General features: G+C 37.5%; 1 protein-coding gene across 2 annotated transcripts in view; it reads left to right on the top strand.

Moving 5' to 3' along the window:
* The window catches only part of LOC121424756 (cilia- and flagella-associated protein 43-like), a 41114-nt gene extending 22698 nt beyond the window's left edge, over positions 1–18416 (top strand). For both annotated transcript variants that reach the window (XM_041620525.1, XM_041620524.1), the window contains 17 exons: positions 692–808; positions 2429–2470; positions 4560–4733; positions 5434–5640; positions 6271–6441; positions 7873–8001; positions 9187–9306; positions 9633–9740; positions 10343–10518; positions 11087–11318; positions 11897–12009; positions 12712–12871; positions 14151–14224; positions 15106–15196; positions 15733–15813; positions 16807–16960; positions 17149–18416. In XM_041620525.1, coding sequence (XP_041476459.1) covers positions 692–808; positions 2429–2470; positions 4560–4733; positions 5434–5640; positions 6271–6441; positions 7873–8001; positions 9187–9306; positions 9633–9740; positions 10343–10518; positions 11087–11318; positions 11897–12009; positions 12712–12871; positions 14151–14224; positions 15106–15196; positions 15733–15813; positions 16807–16960; positions 17149–17318 — 2319 coding nt within the window. In that variant the 3' untranslated portion in view covers positions 17319–18416. The remainder of the gene's footprint in view (positions 1–691; positions 809–2428; positions 2471–4559; positions 4734–5433; positions 5641–6270; positions 6442–7872; positions 8002–9186; positions 9307–9632; positions 9741–10342; positions 10519–11086; positions 11319–11896; positions 12010–12711; positions 12872–14150; positions 14225–15105; positions 15197–15732; positions 15814–16806; positions 16961–17148) is intronic.
* Positions 18417–22244: the final 3828 nt, after the last annotated feature.

Raw genomic sequence — 22244 nt, 5'->3', positions numbered from 1 at the left:
TGTTTGTTTTATCATAGCATAAAATGGGCCAAAGAGTCAATAAAATCCTTTAAATTCTACAAACTTAAATTCAAGATCACCAGGCAATATGCAGGAGGGGGGGATGATGAATGATCCCTCCCACCCCGATAACAATGCGGTTGCCCCCTGCCCCCTTGCCCTTGCCCCTCTGACTTACCTTCAATATGCTCCTAAAAAGGTCAGATTTTATACTTTAGTGAGAGGTTCATTTTTCTCATTGGCCTGTATTCTGAACTTCGATTAAAATTAAACTCTGGTATAAAGTTGTGATTTAACTATCGAGAGCCAATTGGGGCACAAATCTCTATTAATTAGTACATGTTCAATTTATTGACCCTGATGACACTCAAATCATGTATAACTCTCTCAGAATGATAACTGAAATATTTTCTTCACTTTGAAAGCAAAGGAAAACAAAATAGTAAATATAAGAAATATACAATATAAGAAGAATTTTTGAATTTCTGGCTCCCCGTAATTTTAGCATATAGTCTAAGCACATGGCACATGGTCTAAGGTATACCTTACTCAAGAGTACAGGCTGTTATCTTTTAATAATAGTACAGTGCTTAATGAACACTGAAGTGTCTCTATGCACGATGAAAAACAGACAATATGGTAAAAACGTTGACTGACGGTTAATGTTTTTCACTTTGTTTTGATGTTCTAGGCGTTCCATTTCCCTCTGGAGGTGAGCAACTACCCGATGAGAGAGAGAAGCAAGGAAGAGAAAGAGGAGTTGGAGTTTGTCAGCAACATGAGACGCATCGAGGTCGCTGAGATGGCTGTAAGTAACCATCATTTGTTGAATCAATGCCTGCTTTCATAAAACCTTATCATTGATTGTAATGTACAAGTTACTGTTAGATATTATGTCTTGTAATAGATTAACCCTATCTAGGCCGGGGGGGGGGGGGCCTCCGAGGCCCCCCCCTCAACGAATCGCACGATATTTTCGTCGTGCGAAATTTTTTGACCGCGCCGCTCACTGAATTTTTACTTTCAAGTCTTGCGCAACTTTTGAGACCAATTTTGCGCCACCCGGGTATGTGGTTCCGAAATTACGCAACATTATGTAAGTGCATGTCAGACCGAAAATTGCTAAAAAAAGCGTGATTTCGTGTACAAAGTCAATGCAAATTGTGTTTTCAACCAAAATTAATAAATGTATGATTATTTTCAGTTTTGCTGGTCTAAATGTATTCATTTTATGCTTTTTATGATCACAGAAGAGTCCCAAACAAATTTCATTGAAAAAACAATGAAAAACAAAAGGTCAAAAAAACAAAGAAATACATAAGAAATTGCAAAAAACAATATAATACATAAGAAAATGATTTGATATCACAATTTTTTTCATGTACACTTGCTATGGACACCACAAAGAGTTTCTATACAAAAAATTAGTACATTTGGAGCTTTATTTAGTCAGTTAGAGGAAATAGTATGATTTCGCATACTAATTACGCATAAATTAGCATAATCACTTAATAGCGATTCGCATGAAATAAATTACTATACAATCTTGTAGATTATGTCCCAGGCAACCCGCGTGCCAATTTTCGGCGCGATTGCACGGTCGACGGCCGAGATCTTAGGGGGGGCCTGGGAGGCCCCCCCCCGGCCATAGGAACTCCCAAAATACCCCGGCCTAGATAGGGTTAAAGGAGCAGTGTGTTATATATTTCCAGCATATGTTATCAATAACAAGTAGTGGGAAGTACATCTCAGCCTTTTTCTGCTACACTCTTTATTTCCATCAGTAACAATGTCAATTTTTTTGCATTCAATTCATCCCATAACTCTGTCTTACAAAGAGTTATGATTGATTCAAATGTTACTCAAATTGATTTGAAATATCTCTTTTTTTAAGTGCATAAATTCAGATTGATTGCGGTGTGAGATTGCAGCTTAAAGTAAAAAAAAATGCTTTTGTCTTCCTATGTATGAATATCCTCATATGTTATAGTCTTTTTGCCTTAAAATCAACATGATATGAATTATACGCGATCGGCTTTATATTCCTTTTGGCTTAAAGTTAACAAGATAATTATGAATTATATGCGATTGTTGTTGCAGCATTTTGAAGTTGTATATATTCATTGATAGTCTGTTCATTTCAATATGTTTGTATTTTGCATTACCATAGAGGTTTAGGGATATATTGCGTTTGGTAATGTGAGAAAGGATCATTTTATGTTGTGGCTAGACTTGAGGATAAAATCTAATTAATCATGTTCCTTGACTGAAAAAGGAGGGAGGTAATATATATATTTAACTCCAATGAAATTTCACTCGAATATTTGATTTTTGTACTTTTCAGTTTGCTATCTTGCATGTGATTCTTTGCAGTGTGGATTAAGGAAAAAAAAAACATGTTTTTTATTTTTAAAATCTCTACACACAGGCAAGGAAAGAGATTATTGAACTGGGAGCCCAGAAAGACGCAGTAAGTGGTTATGAATATATTTTGCAATATTTGTATTGAAGATTTATCTGTACATTTGTGTTGTTTTGCATTATGGGATTGATATAAAAAAAGGCAAATGACTGATGGAGTCAGTGCTAAGATATCATGTAGTAGTTTTAAAGTGAGATACTAATTTCATCAAAAGCCTTGGCTTTTCCCCTATTATTTGCAAGAATTTCAGTATTATCCCATTAATGAATAGATATCCTACCAGATTTGAACGCCTACATTTAGCCAAAGGTGGAACTGAGCGGTAAAGGATTACCCGTAGTCTGAGAGCAAAGGGACATACTGTCCTATGAATCTAAGTCAGTCAGTATAGACTAGGGGTCGGTAACACAAAGCTTAGCAATGATCGTAGAACATTTTCCCATGATTGATTCCATTGGCTACAATGTACAATCAATCGTAACTATTGAGTGTATGATTAATCGCTTACGTTTGTGTAACTGGACCCTGATATTTTATCACACTCATTTCTGTCAACTTTGAACAGTGATGACCAGGGCCCCGTCTTACAAAGAGTTACAATTGATCCAATCAATTGTAACTCTATGTAATCATTGTCATTTTTTTTCTACAAAAAACTTGCACACTGTCCTCTGTATGCCAGAGAAGCGCAGTAAATTTTCAAGAAAACAATGAATGCATGAACATACATCATAGCTAGAAAATATTTTGAACCAATATATGCATGATAGATGATGATGTTGCTGGCCGTCCAAAGTTACGAGTGATCGGATCAATCTTAACTCTTTGTAAGACGGGGCCCAGCTTCACCTCGTAGTCAGGACAGTCGCCCTTACAAGTATCTCATCCCCCCATTTGCCCTACTCGGTGCTTTGTCAATCCATAAACCAACCCTCCAATTCGCCTCCATCTGAATACTACACAAATGAAGCCTCAAAGATCAAAACATGTTTAAAGGGGAAGTTTACCCTGACAAAAAGTTTATTGTAAAAATAGCAGAAAAAATAATGAAAAATATTGCCGAAGGTTTGAGAAAAATTCATCAAATAATTAAAAAGTTATTAGAATTTCAATTATTTGATTTGTGACGTCATATGCGAGCAGCATTCCTACATAGCGAATGGTAAAAAATCAATGAAATGTCATTTTCTCAGAAAATTGAAAATGGTTTTCACTGTAACTTTTGTATATCAATAGACAAATCAGTTCACACCAGATCATGAATAGAAAACAAAATTAAGTCATCAGGAACCATACAAAATTTGAAATTCATACATTTTATATTACATAACACATGGGGCAGCTGCTCGTTTATGACGTCACAAATCCAAAATTTTGAACTCTAATAACTTTCTTACTCTTTAACGGATTTTCCTCAAACCTTCACCAATATTTTTTATTATTTATTTTGCTATTTTTACAACAAAGTTTTCAGGGTGAACTTTCCCTTTAAAGAGCTATGAGAAGAAATATAGTTTCATGACATATGCTCTGGCGACGGTTGCTCCAATGGAAATTCTGCACATTAATCCAAACATAAAACCCAACCTCTAAGACTAAATATACCTTCATCCTTATCTTTACATTATTCCGAACCTGAAAACTATATTACAATCCTGACTCTAACCCTAAGCCCTCTGGGATTTTAAGACCGGGGGGCTGTTTCATGAAGCTGTTCGGAAGTTAAGAGCAACTTCAAGAATGACTGGTGAGTCTTCCTTACACGCTAAACCATCGCCAACGGTGTATACCGTTTACCAAAAGGAAGGATCACCAGTCGTTCTTAGAGTCGTTCTTCACTCTCGAACAGCTTTATGAAACACCGACCAGGAGAATGTTTCATAAAGCTGTTCGTAAGATACAAATGACTTTATGCATGACTGGTGATCCTTTCTTGTGCGATGTGATATCCCTGTATAACTGATTTATGACCTACATGTACATGTAAAGGCTAAGAACATATTCAAGTTGTGCGTAACTTCATGAACAGCTTTACGAAACATCCCCTGAGCAAAAGTCATGACACCAGAAATATAAATTTATTAAAACATGGCCAACTGATTGTATACCCATGTTTTATATAATTTTGTTACTCCAGTCTGGTGAGAACGAGGAAGGAGACGAGGAGTCTGAAGAAGGAGAATCAGCAGGGGATCCAGCTGCTATCACCGGCTCCCTGGGATCCCAGTACGGTGGAGCCAACGATCTCTTCTATAGTCAGTTTGAACTCCACACCAGACAGCAGAAAAACAACCAAATTGTACTACTTCAGGTAATGTCATCTTTATCTCTGCTCCTTTGATTTTTAGTACATATATGCATCATTTTGTTATTTATGTAGTGCATTTCCATTATGATGTGCCCAAAGCCTACTTTGCGGCATAATATGAAGTAAACAAAAAATAGTAATTTCTTTCCAAGTGCATAAAGTATTCCAAAAGGGTATTTCAGAGAAAATATTAGGTTTTCAGTTTTTTTTTATGATAAATTGATTTGATATATTTTCCCTCTTCTCTTTAATCCTCTCATATTTCACTGCGAGCTATTTGAATAACAATCTACTCATGGTAAGATGAGGTCACCATAATGGAAATTATGACACTGTTTTGATTGCTTGTGAATTTGAGAAAAGGCTATGTAAATTTTATTACAATGTCTTGTTTTGCACTTTTTTAATTAATTTAGATTGGTGGAGATTTTTTTACCTGATTGCTAAGAAAGCATGAATGCTTGTAAGCAAGCAACCAGAGGACCGATGGCTTAAGGTCCTCTCCGAAGGACCTGGTAATGGGGATTAATGCCTTACCAAAGGGCACTAGCGCACCAAGTGGGAATCGAACCCGTGTCACCGGAATACGAATCCCCCGCTCCACCGACGGAGCTATCGCGCCTCCTAAAAGATTGTAAGGTTAAAGATGTAAAACAAATGGCATTCAGGATTCTTTCTTTCCACTTCGATTCTATTCTCACAGGATGCTATTTATCGGATCAAGCAGACGTACAACAAGATCTTCGATGAGGTTTACAAGCAGCGGGAGCAGGAGATTGCTCGCATCGAGGAGAAGAACGTCCGCATCACCAAGATCCTCGACGACCTCGCCAGCAGCGAGGAAATCTGGCAGCCCGTCATGGATGCCGACGAGAAACCCGAGAAGCTTCTCACTGTCGAAGATTCAGAGGTAAATACTGTGAATTTCATTTGCAAGAGTCAAATGGATTCGCTTCTGTTTTTTTCATTGACAGTGTAGCAGTGAAATGAACGTGAAGGAGGTTCATTTTAACTAGGGCCTGTATCCTGAACTTGGGGTGGAATTAATTTTGGGGGTCTGTACAAATGGCTTACATGTTAGTTAAACTGGATGCCAAGTGTCATGGGCTCCATAACACAAAAGTTTGCAATGAATTGCAAGTATGAAAGAACCGCACCGATCGGTTCCCAGTCGGTATTTTAAATAGAGTGCGCGTGCAACAACGATCTTGATTGGTCATTGGTATTTAGCGATTGATTGCAAACCTTTGTGTTACGGAGCCCAGGTTGGATTTGAACCAACATCCCTCTGATTTTAATTTCCGTCATAAGTTCAACTTTAAAATTAGATTTAGAAAGTAAAAACAAAGTTTCAAATTTGGTCTTGTCCCAGTACCCATGAAAAAGGAATGGTTGGATTCAGCTGTCACAGCAATCGCTCCTACCCCTTCTCTCCACTTTGCCTTGCTCGGTGCATCCTCTATCCTCAAACCATTCCTTCTCTTCTCTTAACATTAATAGTAATATGTCTCGTTTTGTTGTTACACTCCACCCCCCATAGGTTACTGGGGAGAAGTTTATAAGTGCCGAGCAGCAAGCCAAGATGGACGAAGAAGCAAGGCTGGAGGAAGAGAAGAAGTTGGCTGCGAAGGGAGACAATGCAAGGGAGAGAGCCCTGGACATGATGATGGGTGGTGTGCTGGAGATCAAGAAAGAGGATGAACTCAAAAAGGTCAGGACTTAATTTTACCATTGTTTTCCCCAACTTCTCTAAATTTTATCTTTAGATTCCTTAAACAACAAGTTCTGTAATTTTCACAAAACACATCATTAAAGCAGAGATTTTGCTTTTTTGGAAAAAGCGTATTTTGGGGGGTTCATGTTGTGCTCATTCAGCCGTTAACTCACAGGGATGTCACTGATTTTTTGAGAAACTGTTTTCTAACAACCCTAGCTATATCCATGCTTGGTTTCAACTTTAATTATTTGCTACACTGGAAGTTCTGATGGTATACTTTGGGGGAACTTTTGATATTGTGTTTATATGACACCAGTGAATGTTGCAAGAAACTTCATTTTCAAAAACATTAAAATTATTCTTTTGAAAGGGTGATACCATGATGCGGAAACGAATCATTTGCAGAAAAGAATCAATGCAGAAAGGCCGAATGGGTCGTTCATCAAGCAAAACCGATTTGATGAAACACCTTTGCATGCCCGCAAACTCAAATCTTACTTTGTTGTGAAACGTTTAAATATAAAAACATGGAATTAGCAATAATGGTGATCACTTTGACATATTCCATGGTATCATCAACTCATTGGTCTGTATTCTCAAAAAGATATTTCAATTGTACCATGGTACAAAACCACCATGGTTTATTCAGGCTTATGTGCATAATTACGATTATTTCATCGCAAACGCTAAGAAAAGTCCAATTTCCAATGCGCGCTTGAATGAAACACCATATGTGTTGTTTATTGTTAACGGGACCACATGGAAGACAACCAAGTTGGTGATACATGTATCTGCTACCCTGAATAAATATCAGAAATAAATATGTGAGGTCTACATAAACGATGGTATTGTATGTGCAGAGCTACCAACCAGCACGTTTTTAGCGTATTTAGTACGTTTTTGCAACCAAAATATGACTGCATTTTTTCTTTAGAAAATATGATTGTGTAAAATACAAAATTTTACAAAACTGTAATTTATTGAGAAATATCTCTATACACTGTATGTCTCTGTTGCATAAAACTTACATAAATATGGTTATTGGATAAATGTTATTTCAGGTAACTTGTTTTTTTTTCAATCATTTTGTTAAAACCAGGGTTAGATATACACGTTTCAATGTTGTTTTTTTTATCTGCAAGAGCAATTGCGCATTTTAGCTTGCATGCAGCTTGAGCACCGCAATGAGCGTGCGCGCCACACATTTTATCATGAAATACATTTTTTTGGGGAAAATACATTGTTTTTAATCACAGAATACAATTTTTCATTACCAAAGGTTGTCAGGTCTGTATATGTACATGTACCACCGTGATTGATTACACATTGTTGCAATCAGTCTTAAAATTCATTCTGCCATTGATTGATATGTTTTATGTAACTGGGTCTAAGTTTATATTTCCCTTGTTTTCCATTTGATTGCAGGACATTCCAGTACCTATCTTCATGACTGTCAAAGGATCGGAGGAGTGGAGCGATGAAGAGAAGAAGATCGCCGCGGAATACGAGAAGAAAGTCAAGGAACTCAATGAAGAGAGGGAGAAATACAAGAAGGTAAATGTGTTCAGGTTAAAGACATTTTAGAGAAACTCCGTCCAGGGGGCTGTAACACAAAGCTTAGCAATAATCGTAGAACATCTATTTATGATTGATTTCATTGATTACAATGTGCAATTAATCGTACAAATCAAACTTACGATAATCGCTAACCTTTGTGTTACGAGCCCCAAGATTCAAATTCGAAGCTATGATTCAGTGACTAGGTATGATTTATCCAATCATAATTTGTGCTTAGAATGCATAATGCAAATTTCACCATGATTTTGACATCCTTTCTTAAGTTTTAATTCTCGAGAGATTACTCAACGCCATTCATCAATCAGTGTTTATGGTATAATGTTATTAAAAAAAACTCCATTTAAACGCTACAATTTTCCTGGAATCTCACCTGTAATTGTATTGATCAATCCTTATTTTCACCTGAACTTGTGAATCCTCCTCTCTCGCTGCCCATGTTATTCTGTCTGTCTCAGGAAACATTGACTGACAAGCTTCTCGCGCTTACGCGTATGTACTCTTGCAGAGCTGCCAAGTAGTACAGATTTTCAGTATTGAGTACTGAAAAATGAGAAGAATACTGATGGTTTCACGCAAAATACTGATTTCTCAAGTTCCAGTTTGATGTGTTGTCCTATGGTATTTCTCTGAAAAGACTGATTTCCTCGCCAAAATACTGATTTTCAGCTTTTAAAATACTGAAATGTTCTTGTTCAGGTAGGCAGCTCTGCTATTGTAATCAGAGTGTTGTTTGTGTTCAAATCCCCCAGTAGAATAGCGTCCTTAGTTTGGCAAGGTGTCAGTCCACACTTTGGTAACTCTCTACCCAGGTGTTAAATGGGTACCCAGAAGGATGTGAAAGTAATTGTAGCTTGCCCTGGGGTCCATTTCATAAAAATATTCATAAGATAAGAACGATTGGTGAATCTTTCATACACGCTAAAACATCGCCAGTGAATATACCATTTGCCACAAGAAAGGATCACCAGTCGTTCATAAAGTTGCTCTTAACTTACGAACAGCTATATGAAACATCCACCTGTGGTGTATGTGTCCCAATGGCGACTGGCTGGAATACTCCCCAGGGAGTGGAGGATGTGCATGGTACGTACAATTGAAACCTCTCTTAGTGAGGTAGATATTTATTCATTCATATGTTACGTATGTTTATATTTTTTTCAGACCCTCGAAGCAGAGTTGAAGAAGCTCCAGACCATCATTGCAGACACCACGGCTAACTTTGATGAGAAGTTGATGACCCTCTTTGCCAAGAAGGTCAAGACTGAGCTGGCACTGTTTCAGGTTTGCCACCTTGTTACCACATAATAATGATAGTAATGATGATGATAATGGTAATGATAATGATGATATTCACAGTAATCCGCTTTTATATAGTGCTTTACATCAGAACAATTTTTCTCAGCACTTTACATAATTATAAATATTTTTTTAGAGCGATTTATTTTGCTATGAATATCCATGTTAATATCCATGCAAAAGGTCATCCGCTACTTCTCTCATTGGGATATGAACCTACCACCTTCAAATTGAAAGACACAAGTCAAAACCACTAGACCACGACACTGCCTTGTATGATTTCAATCTTCACATTTTTTTTAATCTTCTAGGAGGAACTGAAGATTCTTCGTCTGAGTCGAGTGTTGATGGTGGAGGATGAGCTTGACGCCAGAGAGGAGGAGTTGACAAGACTTCTCACTTCAAAGAAGGCACTTAAGGTGAGTTCAACTCCCGGAGGGGGGGCCACTTCCATTCACGAGTGGATACCATGCGCGACCATGGGGTCTCGAAAAGCACCCTAAACACGTAATTTCCATATTCTGAAAATGCACCCCTTAACAAGTATTGGCGTATGAAACCCTACCCTTAACAAGTGTAGGAAACAAATCGATACTCTTGGCAAATATTCCTGAAATGAACCCCTAAACAAGTACAGGAATGTTTTATTGTTACGGGTCCTTCGGTCGTCGGCTTTACCTTATTTGGTTTAGTACGACCCCACCTTTTACACCTCGCGCAAATCGGACTCTAAACACGAAGTGTTGGGGCAAAAAGGACATCCTTTATAAAACATTTTAATTTTGTTTTATCATCCCCGCAAATTCGACCCTTAACACGTAATTTTCCTAGCGAAATAGATACCCTTTTTTCATAATTTTTGTGTTTTTGACACCCTTATCACGTTACGTACGTAACGTGGCCTATTGCAGAACATACACAATTAATGTTCAGTGTCTGTCTTTACTGGAGCAAAGTCTCTAATGTGATCGGTGTGGGGAGTTCAGTCAATTATAAAGGTATTTCGTGTTGTCCATGACAGGCAACGAGCGTGACGTCCATGGCGCAAGCCAAGAAGCAGGTTGAGCAGTACCGGGACACCTACGATATCAGGGTGGCTGAAGACAAGGTGATGGAGAAGAACTTCAGGAAGGAATTCCACGACGTCCATCCGGTGCTCGTCGATCAGCTCTTCAAACTCTACAGGCGTAGACCAAGGTAAGACTGGCCCAGGAATTTTTTATTTTTTTTTTATTTTTGGGGGCTACTTCATTTTCCAGGGCTATTTTAATCATTTTTGGGGTTGAATCACCAGGCCCCCCGTATGTTTTTCCCCTGCCCTGATGATAGAAATCGGGCAGTTTTTCATGAAGAAAATTTGTATGATGATTGATATTATTAAATTTAACTTCGAATTACTACTACTATTACCCCCCTTTTCCGGTTTGGGGTGAAATACAATTGGGTGCCCCCATTGTTAAAAAGAAACCCTTGAAAAGAGCAGAATTTAGAAAAAAAATCCTGTGCAGATTTTAATGTTTTCCTGGCCCTGTTGGCTAAAAGATATTATTACGGTAACTTTGCCATTCAATGGTGCATGTAAATTCCATGGTATCCTTGATTTTGATTGGCTGATGAACATTGTTCCCATGGTAGTTACCATTAACTTTCATGTAATAGAACTCCTACGTATATAAGAACTTTTTGAAGGAAAAAATATTGTAGGTATATCAAGAATGAAGGAATGCTGATTTATCTTCCCTCCTATATTGTATCATATCTGCAGAGGTCAAAAGCACGCTCGGAAAAGCTCCCTGACTGCCGATACACCCGCCCAGGCCGCGGCCAATCCGTACGGAGAGCGCCCCCTATCTGCCCGACAGCCGAACACGACGGCTGCGATGGTGAAAGCCCTGGATGAACTCAACGATGAGAGTCACATGCCAGAGGGTGTCGAACCGCACACCTGGAGGCACATGTGTGACCTTCGCAAGGCCAAGGTCATCAGTGAACAGGAGGTTAGCTCTCGTCCTGAGTAATTTAAAGATAAAATAAGCCCCTTGTGAAAAGTCATTTCAAAACGAGTTTGTACAATGTGAAAACAAAAATTAAAACTAAGTGTCTTTATGTACAAATGCAAAATCTGTGACAAAGGATTCTGGAAGATAATGTGTATTTACTGAGCAATGAGCAAAATAAGCATGGAATCTCATCAAACTTTGTTCTGATTTATTAAGTACTTATAGATGCGCAATATCATTATTGAATTATTGATGCACTTTAAAGACACTCTAAAAGCTTCCCTGAAATGCTGTGGCATCAACCCTGAGACCCGGGAGGAACCGGCAGAGGACCGTTCTGCCTGGTGCACCATGGTTAGGGCTGATGTGTCCGGCTACAAGTCAAGATGTGCAAATCCAGCTTCCGCTTGTCCACACTGCATCAGACCTTTTTTTTTTGGCAAAGATTGGTCTGTTCAGCCTTCTTCGAATCCACAGGAATTTGTAAAGTTGTGGTCTTTTTCGCAAGCTACATGTAAGGATGAACGCCGTCCATGATGTTATTTCTGTCTACTTTGTTCTCATTTGGTCATTAGGTAAAGGCTCATGCACTGACCCTAGCTGACATGAATGGCTACTTACAGCGAAGACAGGAAGAAGATGAAAGACTACGTGGCGACATCGATGACCTCCTTGATGCTCTCAATAGGTAGGACCAACATCAATGTGTTACTTTTGTCAACTGTAAAACTCCACATAACAGACATGATTAATGGCACTAAGTGCTATTTTCTCGACAAGTGTTCAATAAAACTTCAAAGAAATTCATTATGTAACCATGTAACCTTTTGACAACTGTGAATATCAAATTGTGATGCTTTAAAGCTGTCTGATTGTCATATTCACAAGCTAGTATTGTCCCATTTTATCAATATTATTTGTATTGTTACATATATATTAGATTTTTTTTATCTATTTCTTGTTTTCTGTCTTGGGGGAAGGGGCAGATTTCAATCTCTTCTGGGCTCTTGACCATCGACCATGCTGCAGTGGGTACCTACATGTACGTAATGTAGTGTGCAAATTTATAGATGATCCCCCTGCAAAATTTAATCATGAATTATTGTGATTATATCAGACAAATTTCACTTATAAATGTTTCTGGTAGTTGCTATGCTCGATAGCTTGTTGAGGAACTACTTCAAGCCAGTACCCATTTACCTCACCTGGGCTGAGTGCAGCACATTGTGGATCAAATTCTTGAAGTAGGAAATTATGCCATAGCTGGGATATAACATTACCCATGTGTTATGATTTCACGTATTCGAAATTCCATTTCAAGCTCAAGTGGATGTACTTTACCATTTGTAACGATTGGATCATTCTTGACCGTTGAACCCTTGACCCCCAGGTTGCGTGAAGAGCGTCTGAGGTTCACCTGCAATCTTGAGGTACAGCTCGTCTTGAAGCAGGGTCAGGTGGAGGTCAACGTAGATGAATTCATCGCAGACTTTGATGACAGTGTGCTGCTTCATCGTAGTGTGGTGGAAGATCTCAATGCCAGTATTAGGGTAAGTTCAAGAGAGGGAGAAAAGATGGGGGTGATAGAGAGTAGGAGATCTAATTACTCTATGTCTTTGATGATGATGATGATGAAAGTAGCAAGTTTTCGCCCAGCGAAGCGGAATGAATCCTAACACGCAGCAAATTCATTGAAAATGCAACCCAAATCACAATGGAGTCGTTATTGAGGATCGGTGATTCGGAGCAGCAGTTTTGTCCGTTTCAGAGCTGACAAATAATGGCGAGTATGTCGTCTGTCCAGAGTCATGGAGGAAACCAACCGTTTTGAATTACCAACCCCCGGTAAAGTATCTCATTGTCATGAAGGGCATTTGATAATAGATTTTCTGTGTTCCAGAAAGTGTCTGCATAGCTGTGGTGAAAACTCCTGAGGTTTGGTGTTAGTAACAGTGATCGTGGCGATGGTGGTGATGATGATGGTGATGATGGTGATGGCGATGATGATGGTGATGATGAAGATGGTGATGGTGATGATGGTGATGATGATGATGATGGTGATGATGGTGATGATGGTGGTGGTGATGGTGATGATGAATATGATGAATATGATGATGAATATGATGATGATGATGATGATGGTGATGGTGATGATGGTATGATAGGTGTGATAGTGGTTTCGGTAATGATTATGATGCTATTATGATTAGGATGATGATGATGATGATGATGATGATGATGGTGATGATGGTGATGGTGATGATGATGATGGTGATGATGATGATGATGGTGATGATGACGATGGTGATGATGATGATGGTGATGATGATGATGATGATGATGATGATGGTGATGATGATGGTGATGATGATGATGGTGATAATGATGATGGTGATGATGATGACGATGATGATGATGGTGTAATAGGTGTGATGATAGTGGTTTCGGTAATGATTATGATGATATTATGATGAGGATGATGATGGTGATGATGATGATGGTGATGATGACGATGATGATGGTGATGATGATGATGGTGATGATGATGATGGTGATGATGATGGTGGTGATGATGATGACGATGATGGTGTAATAGGTGTGGTGATAATGGTTTCGGTAATGATAATGATGATATTGTGATGAGGGTGGTGGTGGTTGTGACAATGATAATAAAATGAATCAGGATAAATATAAAGATAATAATAGAGATGATAGTAGTGATGTTGATAAAAACGATGACAACTTTAATTACTAAAAAGGGTTTTATGCTTAATGGGGCTAAAAATCCTGGGAAGGGTGTGAATTTCTTTTTTTTTTCATTTTCAACAGCAACTTGGAGAACTTAAGATCACAGCAATGAAAGAAAGTAAAGACTTCAGAAAGGGCATTCATGTCTTAGAGTGGTAAGTAAAATATGTGTATTTTTATTCCAGTAAGTTTGGTTATTAATAAATTTATAACTCGGGAAGTGGTTTATGGTGAAGTACATCATGTGGAAAGTCCCAGAAAGGACCGAGGAAAGTGGATAGAAGTAGAAATGAAATGGGTAAGCGAGAAAGTGGAGATTAGGAAGAATATCATCTTTCAGAATTTTGGAAGTGTAGTCCTTAAAATGACTGTTCATCAGAGAGTGTTGAGGAGCTTGAGTAGATGTAGAGATGAGAGGCTTGAGCAGTCGAGAGAAGGCTGGCTTGAGTCGGCGAGTAGAGTTGTAGCCATGGTAGAACAGGAGGGAGAAGACTTGACGTTTTACGCCTTCGGTCAACCTCATGCAATACATGTATTTTTTGTTTACTTAATTTCACCAAAAAAAGAAGCATGAAATTGGATGCAGTGGAACCATACTCAGTTTTGGGTATTTTTTCTTTTTGCAGTAGAAATTTGAATATACTAATAATTCATAAAGTGGTATTCTGAAAGTCTTCAACAGACCCATTTATTGTTTTTTTTATATGTATTGATTGTGGAAGTTGCAGTTCTTCTTTTTTGAAGGCCCCAAATTCTTGTTATTCATGGTATTGAAGCTCTTGCACTGATACTTTTTCATAACAGTGAACAGGATATGTTAAAGTAGTATGTCAAATACATTGTGGGAAATTTGATGATGCATTACATGAAAAGTCTATTCAGTTCTAATTGTCCTTTTATCACTTAACACAATAGTTGGAGAGTCTAAGTGCTTTAAAAGATTGGGGTTAAGTTGGAATGTCTAAGTTCTTCAAAAGATTGGCAGACTCTAATCCCTTGTTCTAAAACACACACACTATCTTTCTCTCTCTCACAGGGAGCATAAGAAGATGATAATGCAGATAGAAGATCTACTCGAGAAAGCCAAAGTCATTCAGATGTTAAAAGTGTCAAGAGAACTCCAAGGGGTAATTCTTGTTTTATTCATGATTAATATTGTATTATTGAATCCAATAAGTTGGGAAAATGTAACCCAGAGGTCAAATTCACCCATGTGTTTATTTGTGATATACGACATCAAATGCCACATTAAGGACATGCTTGAACCCGTCGGTCAACTTCACCAACTTCCTCGAATTGAATGTTTTATCAGTCCATTGTCAAATCTATCCAATGATGTCAGATAATGTTATTAAACCCATGAATTAAATTCAACTAATCTTAAAAATTTTGGTTCTACATTAATGTTTCCAATAAACGTGTTGACAGATTAGTATACAAGTTGGAAATTTTTGTTAATTCTTTTATATTGATTTACTCTGATATGAAGTACTTTTGGTAGTACTTATAGGGTAATTTATACCTATTACTTGAAGTATATAATTGATATCAAGTTTTATAAAGTCTGTTTTATGAAGTTTTAAAATGTATTCAAGTCATTGGTCTTCTGCATGTTTTTCAAAAGCTGATTTATAATTCTATATACCCTGTCATTTTTGTTTAGTTCCTTCATAATGAAGATCACGAGGGAAAGAAGCAGCAGCAGATTCAGACTCTAGAACACACTCTAGAAAACCAGAGAGCAGTAAGTCAACTCCTCCCATGTTTATTCATACAAGAAGTCAGTAGTAATCTAAAGCCCTGCAGCCAGTTTCTTGTAAGACGCACCTTACGGGGTGTTGCAAGAAAATATCTGCATTAATTGCAAAATTATGTTAAAACTGTATAACTGACCAAGTTTTTTATAGCAATTAGCCGCTAGTTGGAACCACTGCATGTACATGCACATAAAAAAGAACATTCTGTTTGAATTTACCATGGCATTCTGCAATTTTTAGCAAAACTGAGACATGAGGATCTCACAGAGACACTACAAGGCCGAATTGCTGTTGATGTAGATAAACATTGGTGGGTTCGTCGCTTTGATCTACCACGACTACCACTCCTCTGCATGCATACAGTAATAAGTTAACCAGACTATAACCACATGTGCAGTGACTGGGTATTACAGGCCAATGCATTCTCTCTGAAACAGATAATGATGATGTTGAATATAGATGAAGGATGATAGTATCACCCAACCCAACCTTAGTTGCTTGCATGGACTCCTCTGTCTTTGCTAGGTTCCATGTTACTACTGCTTCAAATCTATGTTAGCCTAAGTGGATCATAGATCTCTAACACTTGCAGCAAGTGCTGGTCAGACAAAATGAAACTCTGATTGTAAGGGTTTAGTATGAACAAAGAAAAACCAGTCAGGAAATGAGACCAAGCTATTCAGACCAATCAGGGGGCCATTTCATAAAGCTTTACATAGGTTAAGAGTGACTTTAAGAACGACTGGTGATCCTTTCTTGTTGTAAATGATATTCACCATTTAAATGTTCATCGGTAATTATTTAGCGTGCAAGAAAGGTTCACCAGTCATTCTTAAAGAACAGCTTTATGAAAAATCCGCCTGGCATAAACAGAAGGAGTCTTCAGGCTTCCACAGGGATGCCACATATCAGTCTCAAGTCTGGAATGCCAGATAAAATAAATCGATATATTCCAAAATCTTCTCTCGATTTTTTTCTAGCATCACGACAAAACCGTGGGTGAGAGGAAACAGACGATCAGCAAACTGAAGCACGTCATTCGACAAAAGGAAGTGGACAATGCCACACTGGACAGAGAGCTAGAAGAAATGACCGTCATGGTTTCAGAGAGAAAACATATCAATAATGTAAATGGTGAGTACCGGTAACTTCATGAAAACAATGTTTTACGATAATGTTCAGCTGCTGTTAGAGCTACCACATGTCATATCAATAAGACTTTGAAATTGTTTCCACAATGATTAGTTAGCAGCACTTTTCGAGAATGAATGTTTTATCATACATCAAATTATTTTGAACTTGCTTGACGTTCTCTCTCACAGCGGCAGCAAGGAGCGACACGGGTTCGGCCAAGCGGATGCAGGATATCGTCCAGAGGCGGAAGCTCGTTGACCTCGCCAAGGCACAGGCCCAGGAGGTTGCGGTTCTCAGAGCCGAGGTGGAGAGACTGCGCATGCGTACCTTCCCTGCGCTGGTACAGGTCGAACGCTAGGTCAGGGGTCAAGGGTCACATACGTGACCTTTTTTCTTCAAATTCCACATCTCTATCATTTCCATTTGCATATCTCCATTTAAGTACATGTTGGCACCTCCATGATATGTTCAAAGATGGATCTTTTAGAGGTTAGGTAGGGGTCACATCTAATCTTTGACCTTTAATTTCAAACTTCACATCACCACAATATTTTCCCATTAAACTTTAATCTTTATTTCACTGCTATAAGAGTGGTCTAAGGCCATAGGATATACAGATCGCAGTTATCTTTCTATTTTTTTTATTTTATTTTTTTTTCAATCAGATCTTGCTGAAAGGGAGGGAGAAGGTCAATTGTCATTTACCTGTGGCTTATTTACTCCCAAGTTTTCAATGCTATGCACATATGTCAAAGGAATTGGGATTTAATAGCAGAATAGTAGCTGGAGAAGTGGTATTGTTGTCTGATAATCAGTACAAAATTCTTAATACTGAAGCAGCAACTGGTCCATACATTATTGTGAAAAAGCGACAGAATGTGATAAAAAAATTTAGAAAAATATGTAAAATGTTATTCTAAAAAGATATGCTATAGTCCAGGTTCTAGTCCTTGGACCCTTTTCATAAAGTGAAACAACAGTGGTAACTTTTGTCATTACGGCAACTATCCTAACAGGAAGGTTCAGCAGCCAGTAACAATCAAGGTTTTCATGGTAGTTTAAAAGTTATGATAGTTGTCAGTTTTGTGAAAGAGGCCCCTGATTGCAGCAGGCTATATGAAAAAAAAATGTTCTACTTAGACTTGAGATGAAATATTGCCTGCTAATGCTTGTGACAAAGTGTATTGAGTTTGACATATTGAACCTAAAGCGTCATTCATACATGGCACATGAAAGCTCAGCGAGCCTGCCCAGCAACATTTCTGTGTAAATGGTCAATGAGGTGTCAGGAAATGTGTTGCTCATATTCTCATTCAGGCACTAAATACCAGTTTCCCTTAACACAAAGCTTAGCAATGATCGTAGAACGATTCCATTGACTACAATGTGCAATCAGTCGTAAAAATCAAGTGTACGATTAATCGCTAACCTTTGTGTTGTGGGACCCATAGGTCTTCAAAAAACTACTTTTGATATGATAGATTCTAGAAATGTACATATTTCTTAATATGGTGATTTGTATTTTTTTCATCAATTTTGTGTACTGTACGATAAATACTGGGGGATGTTTCACAAAACTGTTTATGAAATTGTGCATGACATTATATGCCATTGGATTATGGAAAGCTTAGTAGATTTTCCAATGAATTTCATCATATAATTAAGCTAAGATCTGAATTTGTATTGTAGATCAAAATTCTTACTTCTAATCCATATTTTAGGCAATAATATTCAATTTTATTCAAATGGGGCTTTCAGGAAAAGTTTGAGCCTCCTTTTTGGCATTCCATATTTCATTTCTTTATTTATCACCTGCATGTATAACTTTATGAACAGTTATATGAACACCCCTAAAATGTTTCAGACCGTCCATGGCCATTGTAAATATAACAGGCATTGTTCATTCTAATATTATTACTATTCATCATTCATTATCAACATAGAGCTGCTAATTTTATAAATATATTATTTTACACATGATATACCTTTCTATTTTCATTCCATATCATATTTAAAAGAAAATAAATATTTGATGATCTGTTTTTGAGAAAAAAGTATATTTAAGAAAATTGTTAAATTTGTAATTTAGTGCATGGATGCAAGTCTTTGTTGAAGTGTTTTGGTTTCAATAAAATTTGTTTTCTTTTGTCACATTGATAGTTGATAAGTCCATCCTCTTGCTTTTGAAGTTGCTTCGTTTGAGTGTGCGTATGTGTACCAAAAATGAAAGAAAAAAGAAAGACTGTCACACTCGTTTCTTTCTGGTTATTGGTTGGAGAATAAATCTTTTACTAGAACACCAATGTTTTATAAAAATCCAAATTAATTGCTTACATTTTCATACCAAAAAAATTGATGAACCATACCTTTAGCTCTTTTCTCTCATTTATTCTTATCTTTCATCCCCCTCATATTCACTCCTTTTCCTTTTGTTCTATTCCTCTTATTCATTCCCATCTCTCTCTCTCATCTCATCTCTCTCTCATCTCATCTCGTGTCCCCACAGACGAAGTCTTAGGGGGCATCAAGCATTGACCCTGTCCGTCCGTCTGTCCCCTTGGTTTCCGCATGATAACTTGTGAAATATTCAACATATTTTTAAAAATTTAGGTGTGTAGGTAGGTGATACCGAAATACAGGCTAAGCTTGAATTTGGAGTTTGCAGGTCAAAGGTCACAGCTCATTACATTATGCGAGTTGGTTCAAAGGTCTAAATTTGTTCATTATATATACATGTATGCATATTGGTTTCTGCACGATATTAAGTTCAATCATATTGAACGAATTTCTGATCGCGTTAAGCGGGAGCATCTGTGTCCTTTAGACATGTCACATTTTTTGTCTCACATCTTACTCCATTTTTTGTTCCTCTCTTGCAGTTCTTACTCCCCTCATTCTCATCTTTCTTTCACCTCTATTTTCTCTTTCTCTCTCTCATCTCACACTTTTTGTGTCTTCCACTCTCTTGGTACATGTCATCTCATCTCTTCACCCCTCCCTCTTTTTCTTTTTACCCCATTGCCTACTGGAACCAGATCATCACTGTAATAAAAGTCTATAGGAATCCCAGATTTCAGTAATCAACAGGTTAATTTCTTAACCTAAATGTCTCCAACATCTACTCTCTCTTCATTATCCCTTCTCTTCTCTTTTCTTCTCTTTTAATTTCTTTCTCCAAGGGCCCCCTCCACTGTGTACATTTTCTACTGGGAATTCAAAAGCTGATGCAAAGATGGCGAAGAACAATATTGTGCTAATATTAAAATTTACGTGTGTTGAATAATTTATTCATGTCTTTTAGGGATGACATTTTTTATCCACCATTCTTAATCATTTCAATTCACACAGGAATGATGAAGTACCTCATCAAATTATGTAAAATGCTTAACGCATACAAAGTTGTATACTTTTGTGTATTGGACTTGCCAAAATAGTTTTTGCAAGCACATAGGTATAGCTTCCACAGAAAGAGCGGAACTGTGGAATGAAAGTACCTTGCCTTCAGAAAAGAATTTCATGTGAAATGCATTATTTCAGTTCCTTCATCTTGGTACCATTCTCTATGTGAAAAGATGATTTTACCAACAATGAAAACAAAATGTGAAACATTTTTAATGCAAAGTACATTCTCCACAAAACTGCTTTTCTGAGACACCCCGATGCCAGATCAGGGGGCCATTTCATAAGGCTGTTGGTAAGTCAGGAGCAACTTAAAGAACCACTGGTGAACCTTTCTTTACGTGCTACATAATCAGCAATGAACATTTGATATCAATTACCACAAGAAAGGATCAATAATCGTTCTTAAAGTTGCCTTTAACTTACAAACTGCTTTATGAAGTGGCTCCCTGGGCCCGATGATACAAAGCTTAGCAACTGATTGTTGGGATTAATAAGCCAGTTCATAATTCCTTTCTGCGCATGATCTAAAGATTCTACGCATGATCAGAAGAAGGTCATTTGTACTAAAGTGACATGGCGGTTTAAATTCTAATGAGATAAGCACCAACTTTGATGTCTTGATTATTCATATATTCTTTTGAATTGTGGTTTTCAACTTTTCATTTACATCCTCAAAAAACAATGCATCCACGAACGACTGGTATTTCACAGTTTGCCAAGTACATTGTGCAACATGCTATGATATGCATTCAAAGTAGGAATGCAACAAATACCTTCATAAAGTGTTCATTGGTGTGCTATTCTGGTCACCTGGTCTATTCAATTTCTTCGTCCTGCTGTGTAAGGCAAGCTTGCTTTGAAATCTGCCTATCATAATGAAATAAATGAAAGGTCATTTGACCAAAGTTGTCCATGAAGTAACTACGAACTGGTTTGATGGTTGCATTGATGGTTGTGACCCCACAATCAATTACTATTGTTTTGTTACAGGGCCCAGGTACATGAAGTGCTGCTATGTCAGAAGTTCTAGTACACTTTTTCAATGTCTCAAGTGTTTTTTATGCACTCGGTCTCATTTGCATACCGTCCTGGATGTGCATATAACTGGTCTAATTCTCAGTTGGTCTAGCTCCACCCTGATTTAACCCCCTTAGTTTACTTTCGATTCATAGCCTAGGGTCTCTTCACCTTTGAGATATGCTTTTTAAGATTGATAAGAATAATGGCTGCGTAAATAAAGTGTACATCAAACATGCAAGAACATGATCTTAAAATTAGGTTAGAAATGTGCACATATTCTTCAATATGAAATAAAAACAAAGTGATCTGACTACACAAAAATACATTTGCTAAAAGATAATATATATATATGTCCAGGATATTTACACAAATTTGTGGACTTTAAGAAGGGTGCTTCGGAAGCAAGTGTGTCAAGATGAAATGTCCAGATGAAATACTCATATACAAGAACACACTCTTTTATGGCAATACATGTTTATGTCAACTTTAAAATGGTGATGTACAAGTACTGTAGGGACTAAGATCACAAAAAGGTGTAGTGATAGTAAAAACATTTTTTTGTACAGTGTACATGGTCACTTCAGTTATAAACCAGAGCCCCGTTGTACAAAGAGTTACAATTGATCCAATCAATTGCAACTATGGAAAGCCAGCAAAGTCAACATAGGAAATGCATGATAAAAAATTCTAGATATAATTATGAATCCATATCCATAAATTCATTGATTTCTTGACAATTTGGAGTGTTCTCCTTTGATTACAAAGGACATTTTGCAAATTTCCTGTAGAAAAAATTATGACACTGATGGATTTCCATAGAGTTATGATTGATCAATCGTAACTCTTTGTACAATTTAACAGG

This window comes from Lytechinus variegatus, chromosome 12 (genome assembly GCF_018143015.1).
Source record: "Lytechinus variegatus isolate NC3 chromosome 12, Lvar_3.0, whole genome shotgun sequence".
Classification (NCBI taxonomy): domain Eukaryota; kingdom Metazoa; phylum Echinodermata; class Echinoidea; order Temnopleuroida; family Toxopneustidae; genus Lytechinus; species Lytechinus variegatus.
The sequence above is the reverse complement of the archived record's forward strand: the minus strand, read 5'-3'. Positions and strand labels throughout refer to the sequence as shown.